Source organism: Petaurus breviceps, unplaced genomic scaffold, assembly GCF_028583685.1.
Source record: "Petaurus breviceps papuanus isolate PSGF00001 unplaced genomic scaffold, PetGlider_PUasm1.0 90740, whole genome shotgun sequence".
NCBI classification, from domain to species: domain Eukaryota; kingdom Metazoa; phylum Chordata; class Mammalia; order Diprotodontia; family Petauridae; genus Petaurus; species Petaurus breviceps.
Genome location: NW_027187330.1, coordinates 6,436,334 through 6,458,880, shown reverse-complemented (window position 1 = coordinate 6,458,880; position 22,547 = coordinate 6,436,334). Strand labels below are relative to the sequence as shown.

Here is a 22,547-nt window from a genome sequence, read left to right as displayed (position 1 = left end):
CCCCACTCCAAGCTCTCCAGATCCCGGCAAAGAGGCGCCCAAGAGCCGCTCCGGGTAAAGCCTGGAGCCTCGGCTGCCAAAGTTACTCCAGCAAGTTGCTCCCGCGCTGGGCCGGCTGCCCCGCCGCCACTGCGCCGCCCCCAGTCCGCTGCCCCTGCCCCTGCCCCTGCCCCTGCCCCGCTTACCCGGGACCGGAGCCCGAGCCGCCAGAAACGCCAGGGCCAAGGCCAGGAGCCGCATCTCCCCATCCACTGCCCAGCGGGACTGGAGGAGAAGCACTGCAGCTTCCTCCCTCGGATGGACCGACGGGAGGGACGCGAACCCTCCTCCTGCCGCCTCCTCTGGCCTCCCTCCCCACCCCCTTTCCCCCCACGCACGCCTCCTCTCCCTTCTCTCTCCCCGGCCTCCCTTTCTCCTCCTCCTTTTCCTTCCCTTCCTTTCCCTACCTTTCTCCCCTCCTCCTATTTTCTCCCCTCCTTTTCTCTTCCCTACTCTCTCCTCCTCCTTCCCTTGCCCTAATGTGTACAATTTCCTGCACTCCCAACAATTTGGAAAGTTTCCTTTTCCCTCCCCACCACCACTTGCTATTGAAAGGGGGGGAAGTAGGGGTTGCAGTGCCTAGAACTTTTGTGGGAGATGAGGTCGAGATAGAGCATTTAATCCTCAATCACAGCTGCTGTGTCTGGCACAATGAGAGTGGGTTCCGCACTGATGAACTGTCCATCACTCAGGATCTGCCGTCTCTGGGCACAAAAGCTCTTTTGTGATGGTCAGTGAACAACTGCGGGGAGGACCTTCTGTCATCCAATTCGCATTCCCCTCTTAAGACATGGGTGAAGTTAAGCTATACTCTAGAATAGACCTTCCCTCTCTCCCGGAGGTAAGTTTGGGAATTGTGGAATTAGCAGGTTCTTTCCCTGCCCAGGTGTTTGTGGAGTTAGGGAGAGGTGAGTCCACATCACTGCCTGGGAAAAACTCAGCTTTTCTTCGTGGTGGAATGTGAGGGCTGATGAAGGGCTGCCAGAACACACTGAGAAGTTTATGGGACGCTCAGGAACTGTTCATCCTCACTATTATCTCCTAACTTTAAACCAAGTCCTTGAGCCAAGGATCACAAGGACACAAAATTGTGTTTGTGTAGGCCAGTGGGGATGGGATACGAGTGTAAATTATCTACTTGGATATTGAAAGCTAACTACTACACCCAAAAGTGCAGCAGGAGACTGAGCCTGGCCTCAGTTCCAAGCTCCTAAGTCAGGAGCTGGAAACATGAGTAAACTAAAGAAGGCAGTTTAATAAAGATTTATTATAGGTCAAAAAGGAGCAGCTAGGTGGAGCAGTGGTTAGTATCCACCCCAGGGCTAGAGTCAGGAGACCTGAGTTCAAACCCAACCTCAGACACTTACTAGCTGTGTGACCCTGGGCAAGTCATTGAACCCTGTTTGCCTCAGCTTCCTCATCCGTAAAATTAGCTGGAGAAGGAAATGGCAAATCACTCCAGTATCTTTGCCACCAAATCATCAAATGGGGTTATGAAGAGTCTGAAACAACTGAACAATAAAATAGTGTATAAAGGGAGGAAGAACTAGATTCAAATCCTGCCTCTGGCCACATGCTGTGTGACCATGGACACTAACTTAATTTCAGTACCCCCAGTCCACAAAGACTAGAATTACAGCCAATTGTATTGCTGTTCTGCACATCAGATTGCAATGGTGGAGGTTCCCCAACCTGACAGTCAGGATCCAACACTGCCCCCCCCAAAAAATGTTGGGATGCTGTATTATGTAAATTTTGTATCTGTCTGGGTTGCCTACCACAGCACATAGATGAAGATCTGATCAAGTCCTGACACATACACTTACTAGCTATATAACCTTGGACTAGTCACTTAACTTCCAATAGTCTCGATTCCCTCATTCATAAAATGGAAGTAATAGCATCTAATAGGGTTAGGATCATATAAGATAATATATGCAAAGTGCTTTATAAACCTTGAAGTGCTATATAACTGTTATCATTACAGGATATATTGAATGAATGTTTACAAAGTTTTACTATAACATGCTACTGTAAGTAATGCCAAGCAAAGGCAACTTCCCAAGGTTCAAAATACCAGCATAGGTGCTCTCCATTTTATTCAGTGACAAATTAAGAACAGAGAAAATCAAAATATAGCATAATTCAAAATACAGCATTCACCAAGTATAATTCAATCAAGTGCTACTCCACCCCTGAACATTACATTCATTTAATCACTCACAAAGTCCCTCTTCTAAATATTACTCCACCCCTAGGCAATACATTCATTTAGTCAGACACAAAGCCCTTCTGCTCAAATGGAGATTAGTTTCCAATCATTAGTAAAGTACATTCATTTGTTCAATCACAGAGCACAAAAAAGTCAAAAGTTCCCCACCCTTGGATCACAACTGAATCTACCCCAGAGTTATAACAACCTTAAGCACAGCATTTAATACCCAGAGAGGTCTTTTCTTTATCTTGACCCAAGGCAAGTTCTCAGCAATCTTTGTTCCTGGGGAGACAAAGCTTAGCAAGGCCACAAGATACATTGCTAGTGTCTTCATTAATTCATTCTCTGTCTGCAGAACAGTCCTAGGACCCCTGAAAACATTAGCAAAAGCCTCTTCCAGGATTTCTGTAAACATACAACAAGAAAATCTTCCTTCAGGGCTTCTGAACCAACAGCAAGGTTCCAGAACCTCTGTAACAACAGCACTGTCCTTCACCAGTGGGCACAATTCACTCTCTGTCTGCAGAACAGTCTCAGGAGCTCTGAACCAACAGCAAGTTTCCTGGACCTCTGCAACAACAGGACTGTCTTTCACCAGTGAACAAATCTGGCAAAACAACATCAAAACAGACAGACAAAGTACCGGCATAACAGCCATGTCTCCTCAGTCCTTGGCAGCTCTGGGTGGCAGCTCTCAAAAGTCCCAGGCAATTCAAACCAGCCCTCAGCAATCCTCTCTGTCTCTCTCTGCCTCCAAAAGGTTGCTTCCAAAAAGTTCTTCTGCCTCTCTCTTTGCTTGTGCCTCTAAATTTATGTCACCAGCTCCTCCCAGTTCAGCACTCTCTTTTCACATCAATCCCACAAGTGGGATTCACAAACTCTGGGTTTTAACACAATCAATCTGAAAACCAAGCCAATACAGGGGGATCTTTAAATTCCATTACTATTACAGTTGCCTATAAGCATTTTTTTCTGTTATGTTGCTACCCTGAAGGGATATAAACTTGCCCAGCAGCAAAACTGTTTCAAGTCTCTATTTTCTCATGGACTGACACAAACATGGCATGCTGAAGTTGTTTAATAAATGTTCATGGGGGAGGGAGGAGGACAAAATGTGAAACTCAAGGAATTGTGGAATTGAATCTTGTAAACTAAAAGTAAACAAACAAATTAATTTTTAAAAATTTAAAAAAATAAATGTTCATGGAATTGGAAAGAGAGTAAATAACAGGTCTATTATAGAATAACCCACAAATAGCTTTGATAACAAATTCCCATTTCAGTTAATTCCAATTTTGGGTCTTGTATTCCATGACTGGGAGGGAAGGTGTGAGAGTGGAAGAGAGGGTTGACCTTGAACTCACATAGACCTTAACTGAAGTCCTGTCTTGGTATATATTAGCTGTAACTGTAAGTTAGAGATAGGTTTTGGACCTGCAGTGTTTACATGCAAAGAGTTCCTTTCACAGATAAAATGACAGGTCTAAAAGTACCATTTCATAATGGAGGTAGGAAAATAATCAGGAAATATCTTGGATTTTCTTTGGAAAAATAGCTGAACTTGGTGTCAGGGATGCTGGGTTCTTGTCTTGGCTCTAACATTATTTTAGGAAACAGATTTTATCTCTCTAATACTCAGGTTCCTCAAGGGAGGAAAATGAAGTCAAGGGAATGAGCTAGACACTGTCTAGGGTCCTCTTCTCTGTGATTACAAAGTGTGTTCTTTGCAGATTTAAGAAGCATCATGTCATGGCTTTATAGGCTATATGCTTTCTAGGTTGGGAGTGTGTGTGTGTGTGTGTGTTTAACAGAACCTGTGATTTCCATATAATAGGAAGATCCTGATGAGGAAGCGAGTATGTGGCTCAGTGTTTAGAGTACTGAACCTGAGTTCAAATCTGGCCTCAGATACTGTGTGATTCTTAATCTCTGTCCACCTCAGTTTCCTCATCTATTAAATGAGGATAATAATAGCACCTTCCTCCCTCAGTTTTTATAAGACTGAAAATAAGATATTTGTAAAACACTTTAAAGACTTTAAAGCATTATAAACATACTACTTAGTATTATTATTACTTCCTCTATCAATTCAGATCAGCAGCTGCTCAGCAACTTATAGTCCTAAAAAGTCCCTAACTGAGCAGTTAAGGGTCATGCAGTCACTATATGTCAAGAGACAGGATATGAATCCAGATCTTCCTGACTGAAGTCATTTTTGTTTCCACATAGTGCCACACTATGCCTCTCTCCATATTTCACTGGATGCCAAAAGCAGTGTGGCAGCAAACTTTCATAAGCACTTGACAATTTTATCTTTTCGGACTTTAAAGAGCCCACCATGTATCCTAACCAAAAGCAACATACACATGATGCGCACTTTACAATCAGACAGTTTAAGTAAAGTAACTCTTCTTTTGCCTACCGCTCCCTGACCCTTTGGACTGTTTTCAGCACCAGACTTGAATCTGACTTTTAAAAAGATTTGACAAAACGTAGAGATTTTTTTTCTCCAATACTTTGGTAGGTTTGGACCCCTCTCCAAAAAAAGAAATTCAAATTTTTATGAACCTACTATGAGATAGGAATAAAAAGTTGTGTATGATATGGAATAGACTTACAAGTTCATGAGAGTGAGATATGGACATTTGGAATTACCAGGAGTAAACAGTTTTAAAAGAAGACTCAGAACACCTTAGAAAAGCCTGTAATGAGGAGGTACAGTCAGGATGGTAGATACTAGGAAGCAATGCAGCTGAGCTTCTGTCTACCAAATTCCTCTAAACAGACCTAGAAAATAAGGCCAGACTGAATACTGATGGGGAAAACCAGAAAAGGTCACAGTGAGTTCTTTGTTCAGTCCAGGTCAGCCTAGGGAGTCAGACAGAGAAGTCTATGGGACCAGTGCAGGAAGCACATGGTGTATGGAGCACTCCACTGCCCAGGGAAAGGCTATGCATCATGGTAAGAGGAAGTTTCATATCCATACTGGGGCATCCCCAGGCTCATACAGAGGACCTGGGACAGGAACAACTGGAAGCTTTGTTGTCCACTTCTATGCCACATACCCAGGGCAGACTGAGAAGGGGATCTATGCATGGGAGTGGCATTCCCAGGTAGGAAGGCCCTGGGCAGTCTACTGCCAAAGGAGGAAATTCGGAAGCAAGCAACAGTGTTTTGGCTTAGCCCTCAGGTCTGAATCTCAGTTCTAGAATCTAGCTGAGTCTACAGAGGAATAACCAGGGCAGGCATCCTAGACCAAATGGGAGCCTCCAGTTTTGCTATTCTGAACCAGCAGAATTTTCTAGCTGGCTGGTAGAGACTGAGTCCAGCAGTCTTCTACCATTGCTTTGACCAAAACACAACTCGAAGAGCATCAATCAGACTTTGCCCTGGATTACACCACTAAAAGCTTGTAGTTCTCCACTCTATCCTGCAGATCCTACAATAACACAACTGTCTATACTCCAAGAAAACAACAACAGAATCAGCCCAGACCTTCTTCCATAAGTGCAGCATAGCCTAGCCCTATTACCAAGGCTTGAGTCAGAATGTAGGCTTGGAGAATGAGCAAACAAACAAAAAAGCATCCTACTATAAAGAGCTATTACGACAGAAGGGATGCTCAAGGCACAAACTTAGAGGTAGAAAATGACTCCAAAACACCTAAAAGCAAAATTTCAACCCTCCCCCCACCACTCCACACACACACACATACACACACACACACACACACACACACACACACACACACACAGCATGAGCACAAACTCAACTAGAATCTAGAATTCCTGGGAAGAAATAAAGCAAGAGTTTTTTTAAAGAGTTACCAAATTTCTATATAAATGAAATGACAGAGCTTGAGGAAATAATGGAAAAGAAATAAGAACTATGAAATAAAGCTATCAAAAGAGAATTAAGAGATTGATACAAAAGGAATAAAACTTTTTCCCAAGCAACAAACTCCCTAAAAATTAGAATGGAACAAACTGAAACCAATGTATCCATGATACAACAAAAAATATTAAAACAAAGTCAAAGGATTAAAAAAGAAAAGAAAGTTTAAAGTATCCTACAGCAAAAACAACTGACCTGGAAAAAAGTCAAGGAGAAAACATTTAAGAATCATTGGACCATCTGAAAGCCATGACCAAAAGAAAAATATATCCTAGACATCATATTTCAAGAAACTTTAAAAGAAAATTACTAAGATCTCTTAGAATCATAGAGATATAGAATAAACCTACTAGTCACCTCTTGAAAGAAACCCCAAAAAGGAAAACTTCTAGACATCATAGTCAAAATCCAGAACTTCCAGGTCAAAAAAAAATAATACTACAAGAATCAGAAAGAATTCAAGTACCAAAGAGTCACATTAAGGAGCAAAAAAATGATTTAGTAGCTACAATCATAAAGCAATGGGAGACTTGTAATATGATATTCCAGAAATCAAAAGATATGTATTTAGAGTCAAGAATACCTAGCCCATAAAGGCCTGTAACTTTTAGAGAACAAATAGGATTGCCTTCTCTTTGGGGTACGAAGTTTTGGTAACATGTTATGTTAACAAAAGAAGAATGATGATTTTGATTCTCATTAACATTTTCTCTACCTATAGTACAAAAAAAAATAAAAATAACCAATGCTTCCCTCCTCTATTCCTGAAAAAGAAATTTGGATTCATTGTCTACTTCATCTAGATTTGTATAATTCATTTTACAAGATTCTTTCCTGCCTCCTTATCCCTTTGTAGTATTTTTGGACTAAGAGAAGTCACATATTTTAATACTAAAAAAGAGAAATATGAAAAAAAGAACATGGTATTGAAATAAAAGCTAGTATTTACATAGCTCTTTAAGTTTTGCAGAGTGCCTAACATTTGTTATCTTCTTTGATTTTCACAACCCTGTGAGGCAGGTGTTATTATGGTCCCCATATTTTAAGTGAGGAAAACTGAGATTGGAATTGTGATTTACCCAAGATCACACAGGTAGTTTCTGAGGCAAGATCTGAAATAGAATCTTTTCTGCCTCCAAGTTGAGTGCTCTACATGCCAACTGGAGGAATCTGAGGCCATTTTCCCCAGCACCTTCATTTTATCAAATGAGGAACATGAGACCCAAGTTTTTGAGAGCCAATGATCGCCCAAGTTCACGTAGATAGTAAGTGACAGTTGTGGGGTTTAAACCTGTCAGGGATCTACATTTGGTTCAAGCCTCTAAGGCCATCTAGTTCAGCCTTCTAATTGTATACCAGAGAAAACTGAGGTCCCAAGAGACTGACCCAAGTTGGCATAGCTGATAGAGTGCCAGACCTGGAGTCAGAAGGACTCATCTTCCAGAGTTCAAATCTGGCCTCCAGTCTGACCCTGGACAAGTCACCTAACCCTGTTTGCCTCACTTTCCTCATCTGTAAAATGATCTGGAGAAGGAAATGGCAAATCAATTCAATATCTTTGCCAATAAACCCCAAATAGGATTATGAAGAGTTAGACACAACTGAAAAAAAATGTCTGAAAAGAGTCTTCTACCTCTAAATTCGAACTATTTTCAATAATGACTGATGAGGAAATGATAAGGGAGAAAACATAAGCCTCCTGTACAGAGCCCTATGGAAGAAAAGGGAAATATGTCATCAGTTGTAAGATTACAGATAATATCTTTCTCCCTAAAAGCTGAAAAAAATGGGATCTATATTCCTTCTTGCAGGCAAAAAAAATGATAATATAAACATGATAGGCTCTATTTACAATATATAAAAGGCATTTCCAGGTTGGCTTCATTGGTCACGCTTGTGGTCTGATGTTATAATAAGAGGTTGGCAAATGACAGCCAGAAGGCCAAATCTAGCCTGCTTTTTAAAAAATGTAAAGCTATTCTTAGCTCCTAAGGCATACAAAAACAGACAGTGGACAAGATTCGGCCTATGATCTCCAGTTTGCTGACCTGTTATACATAAGAAATGTTAAAGATGAAGGTGATATTGGTACTATATATACATATGTACACATACACACAGATACATATTGTGTATGTACATATACATATATACATGTGTGTGTATATATTAGATATGATATATTACTATATACATTAGAAGGGATTCATGGTTCAGGTTTGTGTTAGATTACATGGTCTCTGAGGTTCACCCTAATTCCAAATATGTGTGTGTATGTATACATGTGTACATTATGTATGAACATATATGTATATAAATCACACCTCTCTACCTCCAGCCACTTTGGCCCTCTCCTATCCAATTTTTTTGTCTTTTTTTTTTTTGGAGGGGGGAAGGTAGGGTAATTGGGGTTAAATCACTTGACCAAGGTCACACAGCTAGTAAGTGTTAAGTGTCTGAACCTGGATTTGAACTCAGATCCTTCTGACTTCAGGGCTGGTACTTTATTCACTGCACCACCTAGCTGCCCCCTCCTATCCATTTTTTATAAAGCAAAGATGCTTGATCAGTTTTGTGTAATGGATCCCTTTGGCAATCTGGTCAAGCTAATGGTTCCCCTTCCAAAATGCGTAAAATTTTTAAAAACACGTAGAATTACAAAAGGAAACTAATTATATTGGAATACAGTTATCAAAATGCATTTTTTTTAAGTTCACTGACCCCAGGTTAAGAAGCCCTTCCCTAGAGCCAAGCCTATCTCTCATCAATTTAGGCACAGAATGTTTGTAGAATCTCCTTAGTGATAATTGCTGCTCCGGTGACCATGGACATAGGGGCCAGGCTTATAGTTCCTTAAATGATAGTTGAGTCGGAATGATGATAAAAATTTCTGTTTTAAGACTATGTTTTGTTTTCAAAGAACCTAAGGACAACCCAGTATCCTGGAAAAGGGAAAACAAAGGGAGGAAAATGAAAAACAGTGAATATCTCAAGGGATCATCACATTGGTTCCAAGTTTTTTCTTGAGTGCTCCAGATAGCATAAGTGAATTAGAATCTAAGGCTCACACAATACTTTCTAAATGAAGCCTTGCCTGATTCTTCTCAACAGCTCATGCCCTCTTCCTCCAAAATATATCTTTTAGTTTTATTGTATGTAGCTTTTATGAATTATATGCATGTACACATACATGCTAAAAAAGGACTCAACTAGATACCTCTGTGGTCCTTTCCATTTCTGACATTCTTCTATCCTAACGTGGATCTAAAAGCTTAATTTCATATTGAAAATTGTAGCCTTGACTTGAATCTCAACTTCCAAGTTTCTTTTTTCTCCATATCACTAGACGGCGTACTGCTTGAGTAGAAGAACAAAGTTGCATCTTTACCCTCCACATTTCTTGATAACTCCACCATTACCACCACCCCCTATCCCCTCTTGGCTCTTTATACCTTTCTCCTGCCTCTTGTTTATTGAAGCAGTCCAAAGAGGCACAGAATCTTGTCCCACCCAACAATTTAAATTGCTCCCTTTATTTAAAATCAATTCAATTCTACAAATACATATTAAACTCTTATTATGTATAAAACATGGGACTAAGCACTGGGGATAGGGATTGAACCTGTGATTTCATTATAGCTATAGGTATAACAAATCCCCAAGTAAGGAAATTCTCTCTACCAATGCAAGTGGATGGATGCCTTCTCTAAAGAATTGCCTAGAGTGCTGAGAATGTTGACTTGCTTAAATGTGTCTAAAGCATTGCTTTTTGGCTTTAAGGAGAGCTGTCTATTCACTATGCCATGAAAGAAAAACAATTCTTGGACTTAAGGAGTTTATCTTCTACTGTCACAATGTATGTGGAGATAAAAAAAATATTTACCTAAAATACAAGGTAATATGAGGGATGAGAGCACTGAGACAGCCAGGAAAGGCTTCCTATGGGAAGGACAGAGGGCTCTAAAGCCTAAACGACAGAAATGAAAAGAACAGATTATAATTATAAATTATAAAGTTTGGCTAGAACATAGAATGAGTAAAAGTGAGTAATGAGAAATGAGGTCAGTAAATTAGGCTGGAACTAGATGGGGGTATTTCATTCTGGGACCAATAGGAAGACCTGACGGACTTTGGGCAGGTGAGTGGCAAGGTCAGACAGGGCTTTAGGGAGATTGTTATGGTAGCTTTGTGGAAGAGTGAATAAGGGATAGATCTGAAGAAAGAAAAACAAGAGTGATGCATTTATAATATTCTGGAAAGGAGAGAATGAATTTCTTAACTAAGGCTGTGTTCAGGTAATTGGAGAGGAAGGGATATATTTTAGACATGCTGTGGATATAAAAGTAATGGGGCTTGTTCAATAAATAGATATGGGGAAGGGGAAAGGGAAGGACTGAGAAAAAAAGAAAAGTTGAAACTTTGGGGGCCTGGAAAAAATGGTAGTGCCCACACAGAAAGGGGAAATCTGGAGAAAGGGAAAGTTTTAGGAGGGAATATGAGTTCTGATTTAGGCAAGTTGAGTTTGAGATGTCAATAAGAAATCCAGCTGAAAATGTTTAGTTGGTAATTGGTGATGTGGGACTGAGAGTTCAGAAGAAAGAGGAAATCTACACATGTAGAATTTGAAGTTTTCTGTGTTTAGATCTTGTGTGAGAGGCTCCCTCCTCACATAAAAGGCCCACATATACTTTGTGGACCTCCCAATTCTCTTTATTATAGGCTTACCCAGATGGCCTGGAAACTTCAACGTCTGATACCAATCTGATAATAATCAGTAGCTCACTTTATAAGAGCTCAGGTTCACAAGGCTCAGAATTTGAAATTACTTAAAAGTTAATGGAAGCAGATTGGTAGGACTCTGATCTGAGCCTGTAGAAATCAATGATACATTCCAGGAAACAAACATACCCAAGAGATCAGTACAATCTGATATATGACAAGGCATGACTCTCCCTCTCATGCTCTACAATCCAACCAAAACATCTTTCTCTCTCTTCCTCACACACAAAGCTCCATCCCTCATCTCTGTGCTCATACTTTGGCTTCCCTCCATGACTGGCATCCCCTCTCCCTCACTGTCATGTCACAAAATCCCCATCTTCCTTCAATAGACAGATCAAGCATTACCTTCTACAAAAAGCCTTTCCTGATCTCGACTGAACTTTCTTTCAAACTGCCGTGTACTTACTTGTATTTATTTTCTTTATATTAATTCCATATATGCCTTCCCTATTAGAATATATGTTTCTTGTAAGGATTGTATCACTCATTAAATTTGTACCTTCAGTTCTTGGTATATAGTAGACACTTAAACACGATGACTTATTGATTGATAGGGCTTCACATGGGGCCAGCTAAGTGGTAAAGTGGAGTCAGGAAAACTTATCTTTGTGAGTTCAAATCCACCCTTCAGACACTTACTAGCTATATGGCACCAGGCAAATCACTTAACCCCATTTGCCTCATTTTCCTTATCTGTAAAATGAACTGGAGAAGGAAGCAACAAACAACTTGGGTATCTCTGCCAATAAAACCCTAAAGGAGGTCACAAAGCATCCAACACTGCTAAAAAATGACTGAAAAGGAATACGGATTGGTGCAGTGAGCTTGTTACCGACTGGGGTTTCCCTCCATAGTTTTTCCTTCTGTACTCTTTTGTGTGCTTCTAGAAATGTTTGTGTCCTGATGCTCTCAACAAACACAGAAATTGTTCCTCAATAGTGTTTCCAGTCACTGTCTTCCTCCATTGCTCCAGTGCAACTATTCCTAGGAGGAGGCAGGCATCTTGCTGTCTTCTGTAGTCACTATTTGCTACTCTTGAGCTCTCTTTTCCAAAGGCCCTCCTTCATTCCAGACTCTTGTCACTGGTCTCAAGAATTTGGAAATTCATCTTTCCTCCAGTTTTATTTTCACTTTTCTCTCTAATTGGCAGTTCTCTTCTCCCTTAATAAGTAGTAATCATCTCCTTTTCTAGGGGATCAACTCTTTTTTTTGTTTGGTTTTGGTTTTTTGGCTTTTTGGAGGGCAATTGGGGTTAAGTAACTTGCCCAAGATCACACGGCTAGGTTGTGTGTGTGTGTGTGTGTGTGTGTGTGTGTGTGTGTGTGTGTTAAGTGTCTGAGGCCAGATCCAAACTCAGGTCCTCCTGACTCCAGGGCCAGCACTCTACTCACTGTGCCACCTAGCCACCCCGGGATCAACTCTTTAAATTGACTTATATGGACCTATAACTGAGTGATTTTTCAAAAATCAGTTCCATGCAATGAGGTAGTGCAATGGATTAAACACTCAAGTTCAAATGTGACCTCAGACACTTAATAGCTACATGATTCTTGGCAAAGCATGTAACTACTATCTGCCTTAGTTTCCTCATCTGTAAAATGGAGATAATATTAGCACCTATCTCCCATGGTTGTTGAGAGAATAAAATCTGTAAAGCATTCTACAAACCCTAAAGCACTATATAAATGCTGGCTATGATTTTTAATCCTCCCTCCATCAAATCCATACCTACATTAATCTTCAGCCTTCTTTTGCATATGGTATTCACAGTCCTCAAAATCAAGCAATAGTATGAGTAGTTTTGGGAATATCTCTTTCTTGCCATGAAGGCATGCCCTTGTCAATTAATTTCATGTAGGCTTATGGTGAATAGCTATTGTTTTCTTCTTTCCTCAAGCAACTGGATGTATCTCCTACTCATACCAACACTTTCTGAGTGTGAGGTTTCAAGGGATCACTTCTGCTTCTTCCCTGATTGATCCTCCATCCCAATAGATCATTTAAATTACCCAAGGCTGCTTCCAAAAAATATTGAGAAAAGAGGTTGGGTAGTACCATGACATCCCAGCAAGAGTACCTAGATATTGGCAAATTGGGAGGAAATTATATTCCCAAACTATACGATTAGAGATAATTATTGACCACATAGTAACTTATGAGGTCACCAGGGTAGAAAATGTAGAGAGAAAAGAAAAAAAGGCCAAGACCAGAGTCTTTAGGACATCCATACAAAATAATAGATAGTCATCTAGCAAATGAAACTTCTTAATCCTGGCTTATCCTCAGTATTTGTTCTTAAGCCTGAGTCATTAAATGCTGCTAGAGGAAGTCACAAAACCACTATAATTAAGTTCTACAAACTTAAAAATTATGCTTTTTGATTTTTTTCAGTTGACCTATATTTATTTCATATTCCTCCAATCTCTTATTCTCTAGCCATTGAAAAAGAAAAACAAACAAAAAACCCTAGTAACAAATATTCAGTCAAGCTCCCTCATTAGCCATGTGTAAAAACTTGCCTCATTTGCCTCGAGTACATCACCTTTCTGTCAGGAGGAAAGTAGCATTCTTCATCATTAGTCCCCTGGAATCATGACTGGCCATTGTATTTATCAAAGTTCTTAAGTCTATTCAAGCTGTTTGTCTTCACAATGTTGTTGTTATTTTACAATTTTTTTCCTGGTTCAGCTCACTTCACTCTGCATCAGTTTGTAGAAATCTTCCCAGATTTCTCTGTAACTATCTTTTTCATCATTTCTAATAGCACAATAATATTCCTCATATACTATAGTTCAGTCATTTGCCAATTAATAGGCATCCCCTTAATTTCTGAGTATTTTTTAATATATGGGTCCTTTTCTTCTGTCTTTGATCTCTTTTGTTTATAAACCTATTAGTGTCACTATCAAAGGGTATGCACAGTATAATGATTTTTGAGACATAATTCCACATTTATTTTCAGGATGATTGGATTAATCTATAACTACACCAGCAGTACATTAGAGGTTCACTCCATATTCCTGCTCATCTCAGTTGAGTCCTCACAAATGAATAGCAAACCTAGCTTTTCCAAACTTTTTTCTTCTCTCTTCAAGCCCCGAACTCCACCTTCACCCCCATCTCTCTCTCTCTCTCTCTCTCTCTCTCTCCACATGATCTGTACTTCTATTTCAATGATATTTCAGCAATTTGTTCTAGGTCCCCTCATCCCCCAGTCTCCACACCTCAGAAATTGTTCAAACATTTCCCCATCTTCTCCTCCTTTGCTAGACTCTCAGACAATTTGGTGGCCTGCCTCACCAATGAAAATATTTCCACTTTACTTAAATCCTTGATCCCATGACTTTGTTTCTCCTATGAGAGCTTACCCTATTGATAATTTTTATCCCCAATCTCTCAAGGTCAAACTCTCCCTATATACTAGCTCTTTCTTCACTGTCTGGAAACATTCTTAGTTTTCTCTATCCTAAGAGCAAACAAAAAACAACTTTTCCTAATCCCACTATCAAGATATTTTCCCTCCCTTACTTCAATGTTAAGCTCCTAGAAAGAGTTATTCTATCTCTGCTCATGACTTCATTTCCTCACCCTCATAGTTCTAGCCTTTAAACCTACCATTCTACTAAACCAACCCTTCAATGATAGTTGAACTGCTAAACCTAATGATCTTTTGTCTCATTCTCATTTACGTTTCTTCTTCATTAGACACTGTTAACCATCTTCTCCATAAGTGTAAAAAACAGTAGAAATATAAGATAGAGGAGGCTTGGCATGACAGCAGTTCATGTGGGAAAAAATCTGGTTTTAATTGACTGCAAGTTTAATATGAGCCAATAGTATGATGCAGCACCTAAAAAATTTAGCACAATATTGAGTTGGCTTAATAGAAACACAGTGCCTTAACCTAGGGAAATAATTTTCCTGTAGTATGGGTCTGATAATGCCTCTCTTCTATTCAACAAATGCCAATGGGATCAAAGAGAAACTCTCCTGTTTGCATAGCCTATGGATGGAGAGATGGCCTCAGAATCAGAACTACTGGATTTGTCCTGTCTCTGACACATTACTGACTATATAAAACTGGTCAAGTCACTTATTTCTCAGAACTATAAGCAATTAAAAATATATATGGAAGAGAAGTTGCTGAGTTTCTTTGGTAGAGGGATTTTCCTCACCTAGGAGTTCCCTAGACCAATGAAAATACAGGTCCAATTCCTATCCTTATCTCTATCAAAACCTGCCCCAATCTACCTATCCAGCCCTATGATAATCTATGATGCTGTTTTTCACACACAACGATTCATCTCCTGGCATCATGCTTTTGCTAAAGTGGTCTCCTGTTCCTAAAATGTATTCCCTCTTCCACTCCCCCTTGGAACTCTTAACTCTTTCAAGACCTTGCTTGAGAGCCAACACTTACATGAAGCCTTTCTTGATTCCCCCAGGTGCTTCTCTCCTCCCAATTACTTTGTATTTCATAGGTTCTAACGTGTTAGGGCTGCTAATAAAAGGTGTAGGAAAAGAGCTCAAAATGATTAATCAGGATGAGGTTTATATAACATATTATCTTAGTTACCCATCAATCATTGGATAACATCCAATTATTTAAGCAATATGATGTATGCATTAAATTTGGAGTTAGATGATCTGGGTTCAAGTCTTAGCTTTGCCTTAAAAACTGTGTGATTTTAGGTAAATTATTTAATATCTTTAGATCTTCATTTTTTAATTTGTAAATGAAGCATATTAGTACATCTAATCTTAGTATTACATCTATCTTAAAGGATTGTTATGAAAATCTATGTGAAGGTCCATAAATTAGGATATTATACTCTGGAAAATGGAGAACAAGCCCATTCTCTCCTTCCTTTTTTCTTCTTTCTTTCCTTCTTTTTTCTTTTCTTTCTGTTATCATTCATTTAGCATTGATATCTACCTATTTATCATCCATTTATTTCCTTATATATATTTATTCATTAATCTGTTCATTCATTCATCTGTTCTTCCATCTACCAGATTTACTCATTCATTTGTGCATTCTTATTCATTCATTATCTATTTTTCTATCCATTCATTCATTTGTCTTTCAAATCATGAGCCACTTTTGTATTGTTATTGTGGGATCACAGGTTATGTTTTAGTGGTATGTGTGTATCTTCCTTATAAATGGAAGCCTGAAATCAAGTTGGTAAATGCTTGTTTGCCTCTTGACTGAGGTGGATTGCTTCTGCTGTTGCCATGTCTGTTCCCACCTGTGGTCCCAGAACCATCCCATGTCATCGATGATGTCACAGAACTCTTCAGGGGCCTTGGTGACCATTTGGACCCTAACAGCTGCTCAGACTGAAGCAAGATCTGAGAGCTGCTGCCTGGGTCCATCCTTGTGAGTCAACATATTTGGAACAGAGACAAACCCACCACCAACTACAAGAACACCGATAACCCACTTAGAGCAGGGAAGAAGGGAACCAGGTGATTTTAAGGACCTTGCCAAGGGTTATTTAGTTTGCTAATCATGAAACGCCATTATGTTGACACTGGGAATGAGAAGGATCCTCCCTATAGCAAGGCTCCATGCCAACCTGCCAAGAAATTGGATGATGTGAGCTGGGTGCCTTTTTGGGAGCAGGCAGGTAAGAAGGCCAGAGAAGAGGTTGCTTTTCTAGGATGTCAGGGACAGAAAGAAAGACATTGAATTCTACCCTTTTGAAAGATTTTATGACAAAATTTAGGAGAGCAGTTCTCATAATATCATCTGGGTAGAGCCATTGATGCATTCTTTTTGCACACATAAATTTAAGAATTTACTCCTTAGCTGAAATTTCAGTTGTGATACAGGTTAGTTTACTTAGTCCAGGGGTTGGGAACCTGTGGCTTGAGGCCACATGTGGTCCTCTAGGTCCTCAAGGATTGCCCTCTGACTGAGTCCAAACTGCACGGAACAAATTCTCCCTTAATAAAAGGATTTGTTCTTTAGAATTTAGATTCAGTCAAAGGCTGCACTTGAGGACCTAGAGGGTCTCATGTGGCCTCAAGACCACAGGTTCTCCACCCCTGCCTTAGTCAAAAGTGTGGAAGAGGAGATTGATACTCACATGAGGCTTTGCATGACAATAATAACAACAACAACAATGACAATAGGAAATAAGATCCATATCACCACCATCAATAACCATAATAGATAAACAATACATGTTAAAATTGTACTTTAAAGTTTGCAAAGAGTTTTACATACATTGTGTCATCTGATCTTCACCACAACCCTGTGAGCTAGGTAAAATTATTTCCCTCTTTTTCCAGATGAGGAAACAGAGGCTTAGGAAAGCAAAGTGAATTTTCCAAAATTATCCAGAAAGCAAATATAAGACAGAGGGTCCCTTGAGTCTAAGTCTGGTGAGAGAACTCATGTACGACACACCAGCATCAGTACCTGTCTTCTCATTAAGTCTGGTGTTGGAATCACAAAGGCCTGAACTTGAGTCCACACTATTACTACTACTACCACCACTATTCACGACAATAAATATATGTCTGAAACTGTGTTTGAACTCAGCGCTTTCTGAGTCCAGTTCTAGGGCTCTGTGTGCTATGTATGGCACCTCCTAGCAGCCTCACTCTTACCTCTAGGATCAAATATAAAGTCATATGAGGGTTATCTAAAACTCTTTACCACCTGCCTCCTTTCTTTCCAGCTTTTTTTTAAATACATAACTCCCACAAATGCTCTGTATGACCCAACCACATTGACCGACTGGCTACTTCTTGTATGCAATCCTCCATCTCCCACCTCCTTGTCTTTGTACTGGCTGTTCCCCATGCCTCTCTCATCTAACCTCCTAGTTTTAGAACCTCTGGATTCCTTTAAGATGCAGCTCGAGCATCCCATCCTGCAGAAGTCCTACCCTGTAGCAGCTAGTACCTTTCCTTATAAGTCTACTTTCTTCTACTCTGTATTGGATTCATCTTAGATTCAATGCCTCACATAGATGGTGTCTCCTGGTTAGGATGTGAGCTCTTTGAGAGTAGGGCATCATTTTTTTCTTTTTTGTTGTCTTCTCAGAGCTCAGCATAGTGTCAGGCACTTAGTAAACATAATAAATGTGAGCTGATTGACTGCACAAAAGGAAATTGATGACCATTTACTTTCGTTCTGTAGGAGATGTGAAGGAAGAAGAATCCACACCTGTCCCTGGATCTTCAATAAGCAGAGCCCAAGATGCTGGCTTAGAGTCCAAGCCTCGGAGTCAGCAGGGAAAGAGTGGAACACCCTCAGCCCTCCAGTCTCGTTCACAGTATTACTCTTGCTTCTCTTCAATAACCAACCCAGGAGAAAACAAGTCTCAGCAAAACACGTATGCCTTTTACACCAGGGTGCGAACAGTCCAGGGTGTGGCAGTGGCCTGGGAGACAGAGTCTGGGTTTGAGCCAATTGGTATTAGACCTCGAGTAAGGGAGGCTGAATTCACTGAGAGGCAGAGGAGGGCCAGCTTTCCCCTTGAAAGTATTTCTACTAGTGATCTGGTCAGTGAGATTGATTCTTGTGAAGGAGATGCCTTTCAGGAATCTGAAGAGCCTGAGACATCAGTACCATCAGACTGTACCCAGGAGATAAGGGAAACACCTGATTGGCTGATCACCACGAACAATGGCCTCCGCTGCTTGGCCTGTTGCAGGATCTTTCCCAACTTGGAAGGCCTCTTACACCATGCCCAGCATGGGATCAAGGAGGGCTTCAGCTGTCATATTTTCTACCGGGAAATGCTTCAGAGAAGACAGTCTCAGAGTCAATTGCTGGATCAACCACCGGAGGACCAGTATCAGGGCCATAGTAGTGAGCCTAACAGGTGCCATAAAATGCTGTTTTGGTCTCAAAGAGACAAGCAGTAAGCTGGAGGTCACGTGTCTGGGGAGCAGGGACTTTTTCCATCATAACACCCCCTGGGGCCACCCCAGTTTTCCAATGATTCTTGATTTATCATAGTCACCTATTTAACTGATAGCATAGGGATAAATAAGGAGAGTGAAGAGGAAAGTGGAAAGACAGAAGACAGTAAAAGAGGATGAGGAGATGAAAAAAGGGAAAGAGGAGAGGACGGAAGAACACTTCTTAAAGATCATGGAAGTTGTAGAGAAAGAAGCCTTCTTAATAGTCAGCTCTCTGAGGACTGAGCAGGTTACAGGGAAATCAGGTTCAAAATAGCAGCTAGCTGAGAGGAAGATACTTTAAATTTCAGTGTAAGGGAGCACAGGACTCCCTTAAGATGACTAAGTTGGTAGAGGAGAGGAAAAGGGAGAGGAAGGAGGAGGAGAGGGAGAGTAGAAGGAACCATGTCAGGAAAACTAGCTAACTAACTAACTACTTAACTAGTAAGTCTAATGGAGAAACAAAAAATTCTTAATGGTAGCTTTCATAGCCATGATATTGTGCTGGGGGAAGCAAGACAAGGTCTCTGTCCATTAGACTCTCCCAGGGCTTAACGCTTGAATTGGCATTGTAGGTTAAAAAATGATATGGTAGGGACCTTTTCTTTCCTTAAATCATCATTAAAGATCAGACAGAAATGGTTTGAGTACACAGAGGTAAGGGAAGAAAATCTCTTTGTGTTAATCATTATAAATGAGCAAAACATCAATATCTGTAAGAGACAGTAAGACCTTCTTGAGGCAACAGTCTGTTCTATCTGACTGTCATTTCTGTTATTTCCTTCATTTGATATTTCATGCTCCTTGAACTTGGGTCTCAGCAATGGCCAAAAACTGGATCAGATACGATTAGATTAGACTAGATTGACCTTTTGAGAACTCAGATGATTTTGACTGGGCAAAAGATTCAGACAAACTTTTTATCTTCCTCTCCCCCCTCATTCTCTTTCCATCATGCCAACCAAAGAAAGCCTCAAAACAAACAAAACAAATAAAATAAAACAAATCTTACCAGAACTTGAATGGTAAGAGATGCTGATGAAATAACTTTTTTCCTTTTTTAATGACCAAATGTCACCAATTATTAACATGGACATGAAATTCTACTTGTGGATTTCTCTATTGCTATGAGTGATCTGTAGACTCATTTGAAATTCCAAATGTCACACGTCTTTCTCATTAGAGTGTGCCCATCTCATTTCAGGGTTCAGGCCAAAATAGGGGGTATTCACAAAGAATATGCTTATGCGATGGCAGAAATGTTGACAGGATCTCTCTGATTCCCAGGATTTGGGAATACCAAAGCCGTTTCACATGTGTCTTTATTGTCTCTTGTAGCTTACCAGCAATAACAGCAAATGAGAAGCATCATAGGAAGTCCTGTGGTGTCTCCAAAGGAATGGATCAGCACAGAGATCGAGAACAGAGCTAAGAAAAAATGGAATGAAGAGAAAAGTTAAGAAAAGGTGAGAGAGAGGGAGGGCAAAAAAAGAAATGAAGATGAGAAAGCTGCAAGAGGAGAGGGAAAGGGTGCAAGGAGTAAAGGGGTAATGACAATACAGAGGGGACATTTGTAAAACTTTGACTCTATAACATTGTCTGGAATAGGAGCGTCATTGGGGGTGAAATGTTAGGAAATTTCTTGTGTGTGAGAATGGTGCTTTAAAGATATGACGATCTTTTCATTATGGATGATCAATTTCTGAGTTGCAATCTCAAAACCCTCAGCAATCAACCAATCAGTCAACAAGGATTTATCAAGTGCCTACTATACACTAAGCACTGTCCTGGGTAGTGGTGAGACAAAGACAAAAAATGAAGCAGTGTATTTTTGAAAAGCTTATCTGTAATAGAAGAGGAAACATACACATATGTACATATATAAATATATGCACACGTATAAATATGTGCACATATAAATATGCACACATGTACATATATGCAGAAAAGTGCAAAATAAATACAAGATAATGAAATACAGTATAATTATGGAAGGGGGAGATTGGGGAAACTTAGAGAAGAAGGTGGTATTTCAGCTGAGTCTTAAAGGAAATAAGTGATTATACCAGGTGAGGTGAGGAAGGAATAAATTCCAGGCATATGGAATGGTCAATATAAAGGTATGGAGACTGGGGAGGGAGTGTTATGTGTGAAGAACTGAGAGAAGGCTGATTTGAACTGGAAAAAAGGAGTAATATATGATATATGGATGTGAAAAAAGTGTTGGGGCTGATCATAAAGGGCTTTAAAATCAGAACAGATAAATTTATATCTTATCCTTGAGACAATTAAAAGTCATAGAAGTTTATTGAGTAGAGGAAGGAATGGTTGTATAAATTAGTATGAGGAGAGACAGAAGTACAAAGTAAGAAAGTTCTGTCTAGGACTGACTGAAGGGGAAAAAGAGAGATTTCAGGGTATTTTCCACTTCCCACTTTCTACTGTGTTTCCTTGGAGGGAAAAATTAAAGAAGAGTCATTTGGGCTTCCCATAGCGTGTTGCTTTTGGCACTTCTAGGAGTCTCAGTGTTTTGTGATATTAACAGACAACCACTCCAGGAGTATGCTAGCTTAATAATTGTTTCTTGTAATGGCTCTTTGACAGCAGCTGAGGTAGTGAGAAAGGAGCTGGAATATCATATGTAGGGAAATTGAGTCAATGGGAATGGTTAAGATAATACATCATTTTGTCAGGTGTTCCAACATTCAATAGGATGAGAGCAGATCAGGTCAGTATTTCTAGGGAACTGATGCTCAGCCCAGGGCAGGAGATTATAGTAGTCCCAGGACAGGATGTGTCTGAATGTGGCCCGAGGTTACTGGGACTAGAATTGTGCTGTCCGTTGGAGGGAAGTGGTAACTTTGCTTTGCTACCAGCTGGATCAGAAAAAATTCTCATTTTGGGTAGAAGAAGCCTTCTCCAAGATTCTGTCCTATTTGCTTTTTCTTCTTCTTCTTCCTTCTTCTTTTCTCTCCTTTTCTTCTTATTCTTTCTTCTTTCTCCTCCTCCTCCTTTTCCTCATCCTCCTCCCCCTTCTCCTCCTCTTCCTCCTTCTCCTTCTCCTTCTTCTCTTGATAGCCTCATTAGCATCCATGGGTTGAAGATAATTTCTTTTTTCCCCCACTTAAAAATTATTTATTTTATTTTTTATTTATGGAATAAAATAAGCATTTCCATAATATGGTACCATAAATAAGATGATCGCACATTAAAATGCAATTCTATTATGTACAACTTGCTATTACTTTTAAATATGTAATGAAGTTTTCTTGTAAATTTCTTGTTTTTCTTTTTCCTTTTTTTCTTCCTTCCCCTCCCACTTTGGGGATGATTATCATTAGATACACACACATATGTGTGTATATGTTTATGTATATATATATATATACTCAGCATATATATGTATACATACACATATACTCAGTTTATATATACTGCATATATATGCAAAATCATTCTACACATACTTCTATTTATCAATTCTTTCTTTGGATGCAGATAACATGTTCCTTCATATGTCCTTTGTAATTAATTTGGGCATTTTTAATAGTCAAAATGACTCAGTCACTAAAGTTGTTCTTAAAACAATATTGCTGTTACTGAATGCAATGTTCTCTTGGTTCTGTTCATTTCACTCTTCATTATTTTGTGTAAGTCTGTCCATGTTTTTCTAAGATCATCAAATTCATCATTT

At 39.7% G+C, this 22,547-nt stretch overlaps 2 protein-coding genes across 5 annotated transcripts in view; one reads left to right on the top strand and one right to left on the bottom strand.

The window, feature by feature from the left end:
• The window catches only part of VSTM4 (V-set and transmembrane domain containing 4), a 166,772-nt gene extending 166,329 nt beyond the window's left edge, over positions 1-443 (bottom strand). For 2 of the 4 annotated variants that reach the window (XM_069067244.1, XM_069067245.1), the window contains exon 1: positions 186-440. In XM_069067244.1, the coding sequence (XP_068923345.1) occupies positions 186-240 (55 nt within the window). In that variant the 5' untranslated portion in view covers positions 241-440. Of the gene's footprint in view, positions 1-185 lie in introns of all 4 variants that reach the window. The other 2 variants (XM_069067243.1, XM_069067246.1) reach the window with 2 other exon arrangements.
• Positions 444-16,445: 16,002 nt separating this feature from the next.
• On the top strand, positions 16,446-20,285 carry FAM170B (family with sequence similarity 170 member B). The gene is made up of 3 exons (XM_069067065.1): positions 16,446-16,563; positions 18,087-18,813; positions 20,192-20,285. Exons 1-3 carry the CDS (start codon positions 16,446-16,448, stop codon positions 20,283-20,285), a joined length of 939 nt encoding a protein of 312 aa, XP_068923166.1.
• Positions 20,286-22,547: the final 2,262 nt, after the last annotated feature.

What these genes read in the sequence shown, in the direction of transcription:
- FAM170B (XM_069067065.1), top strand. Translation starts at nt 16,446, where the DNA reads ATGAAACGCCATTATGTTGACACTGGGAATGAGAAGGATCCTCCCTAT. An exon ending in GCCTTTTTGGGAGCAGGCAG is followed by an intron (nt 16,564 to 18,086) that starts GTAAGAAGGCCA and finishes TTCGTTCTGTAG; the next exon opens with GAGATGTGAAGGAAGAAGAA. An exon ending in TGGTCTCAAAGAGACAAGCA is followed by an intron (nt 18,814 to 20,191) that starts GTAAGCTGGAGG and finishes TGTCTCTTGTAG; the next exon opens with CTTACCAGCAATAACAGCAA.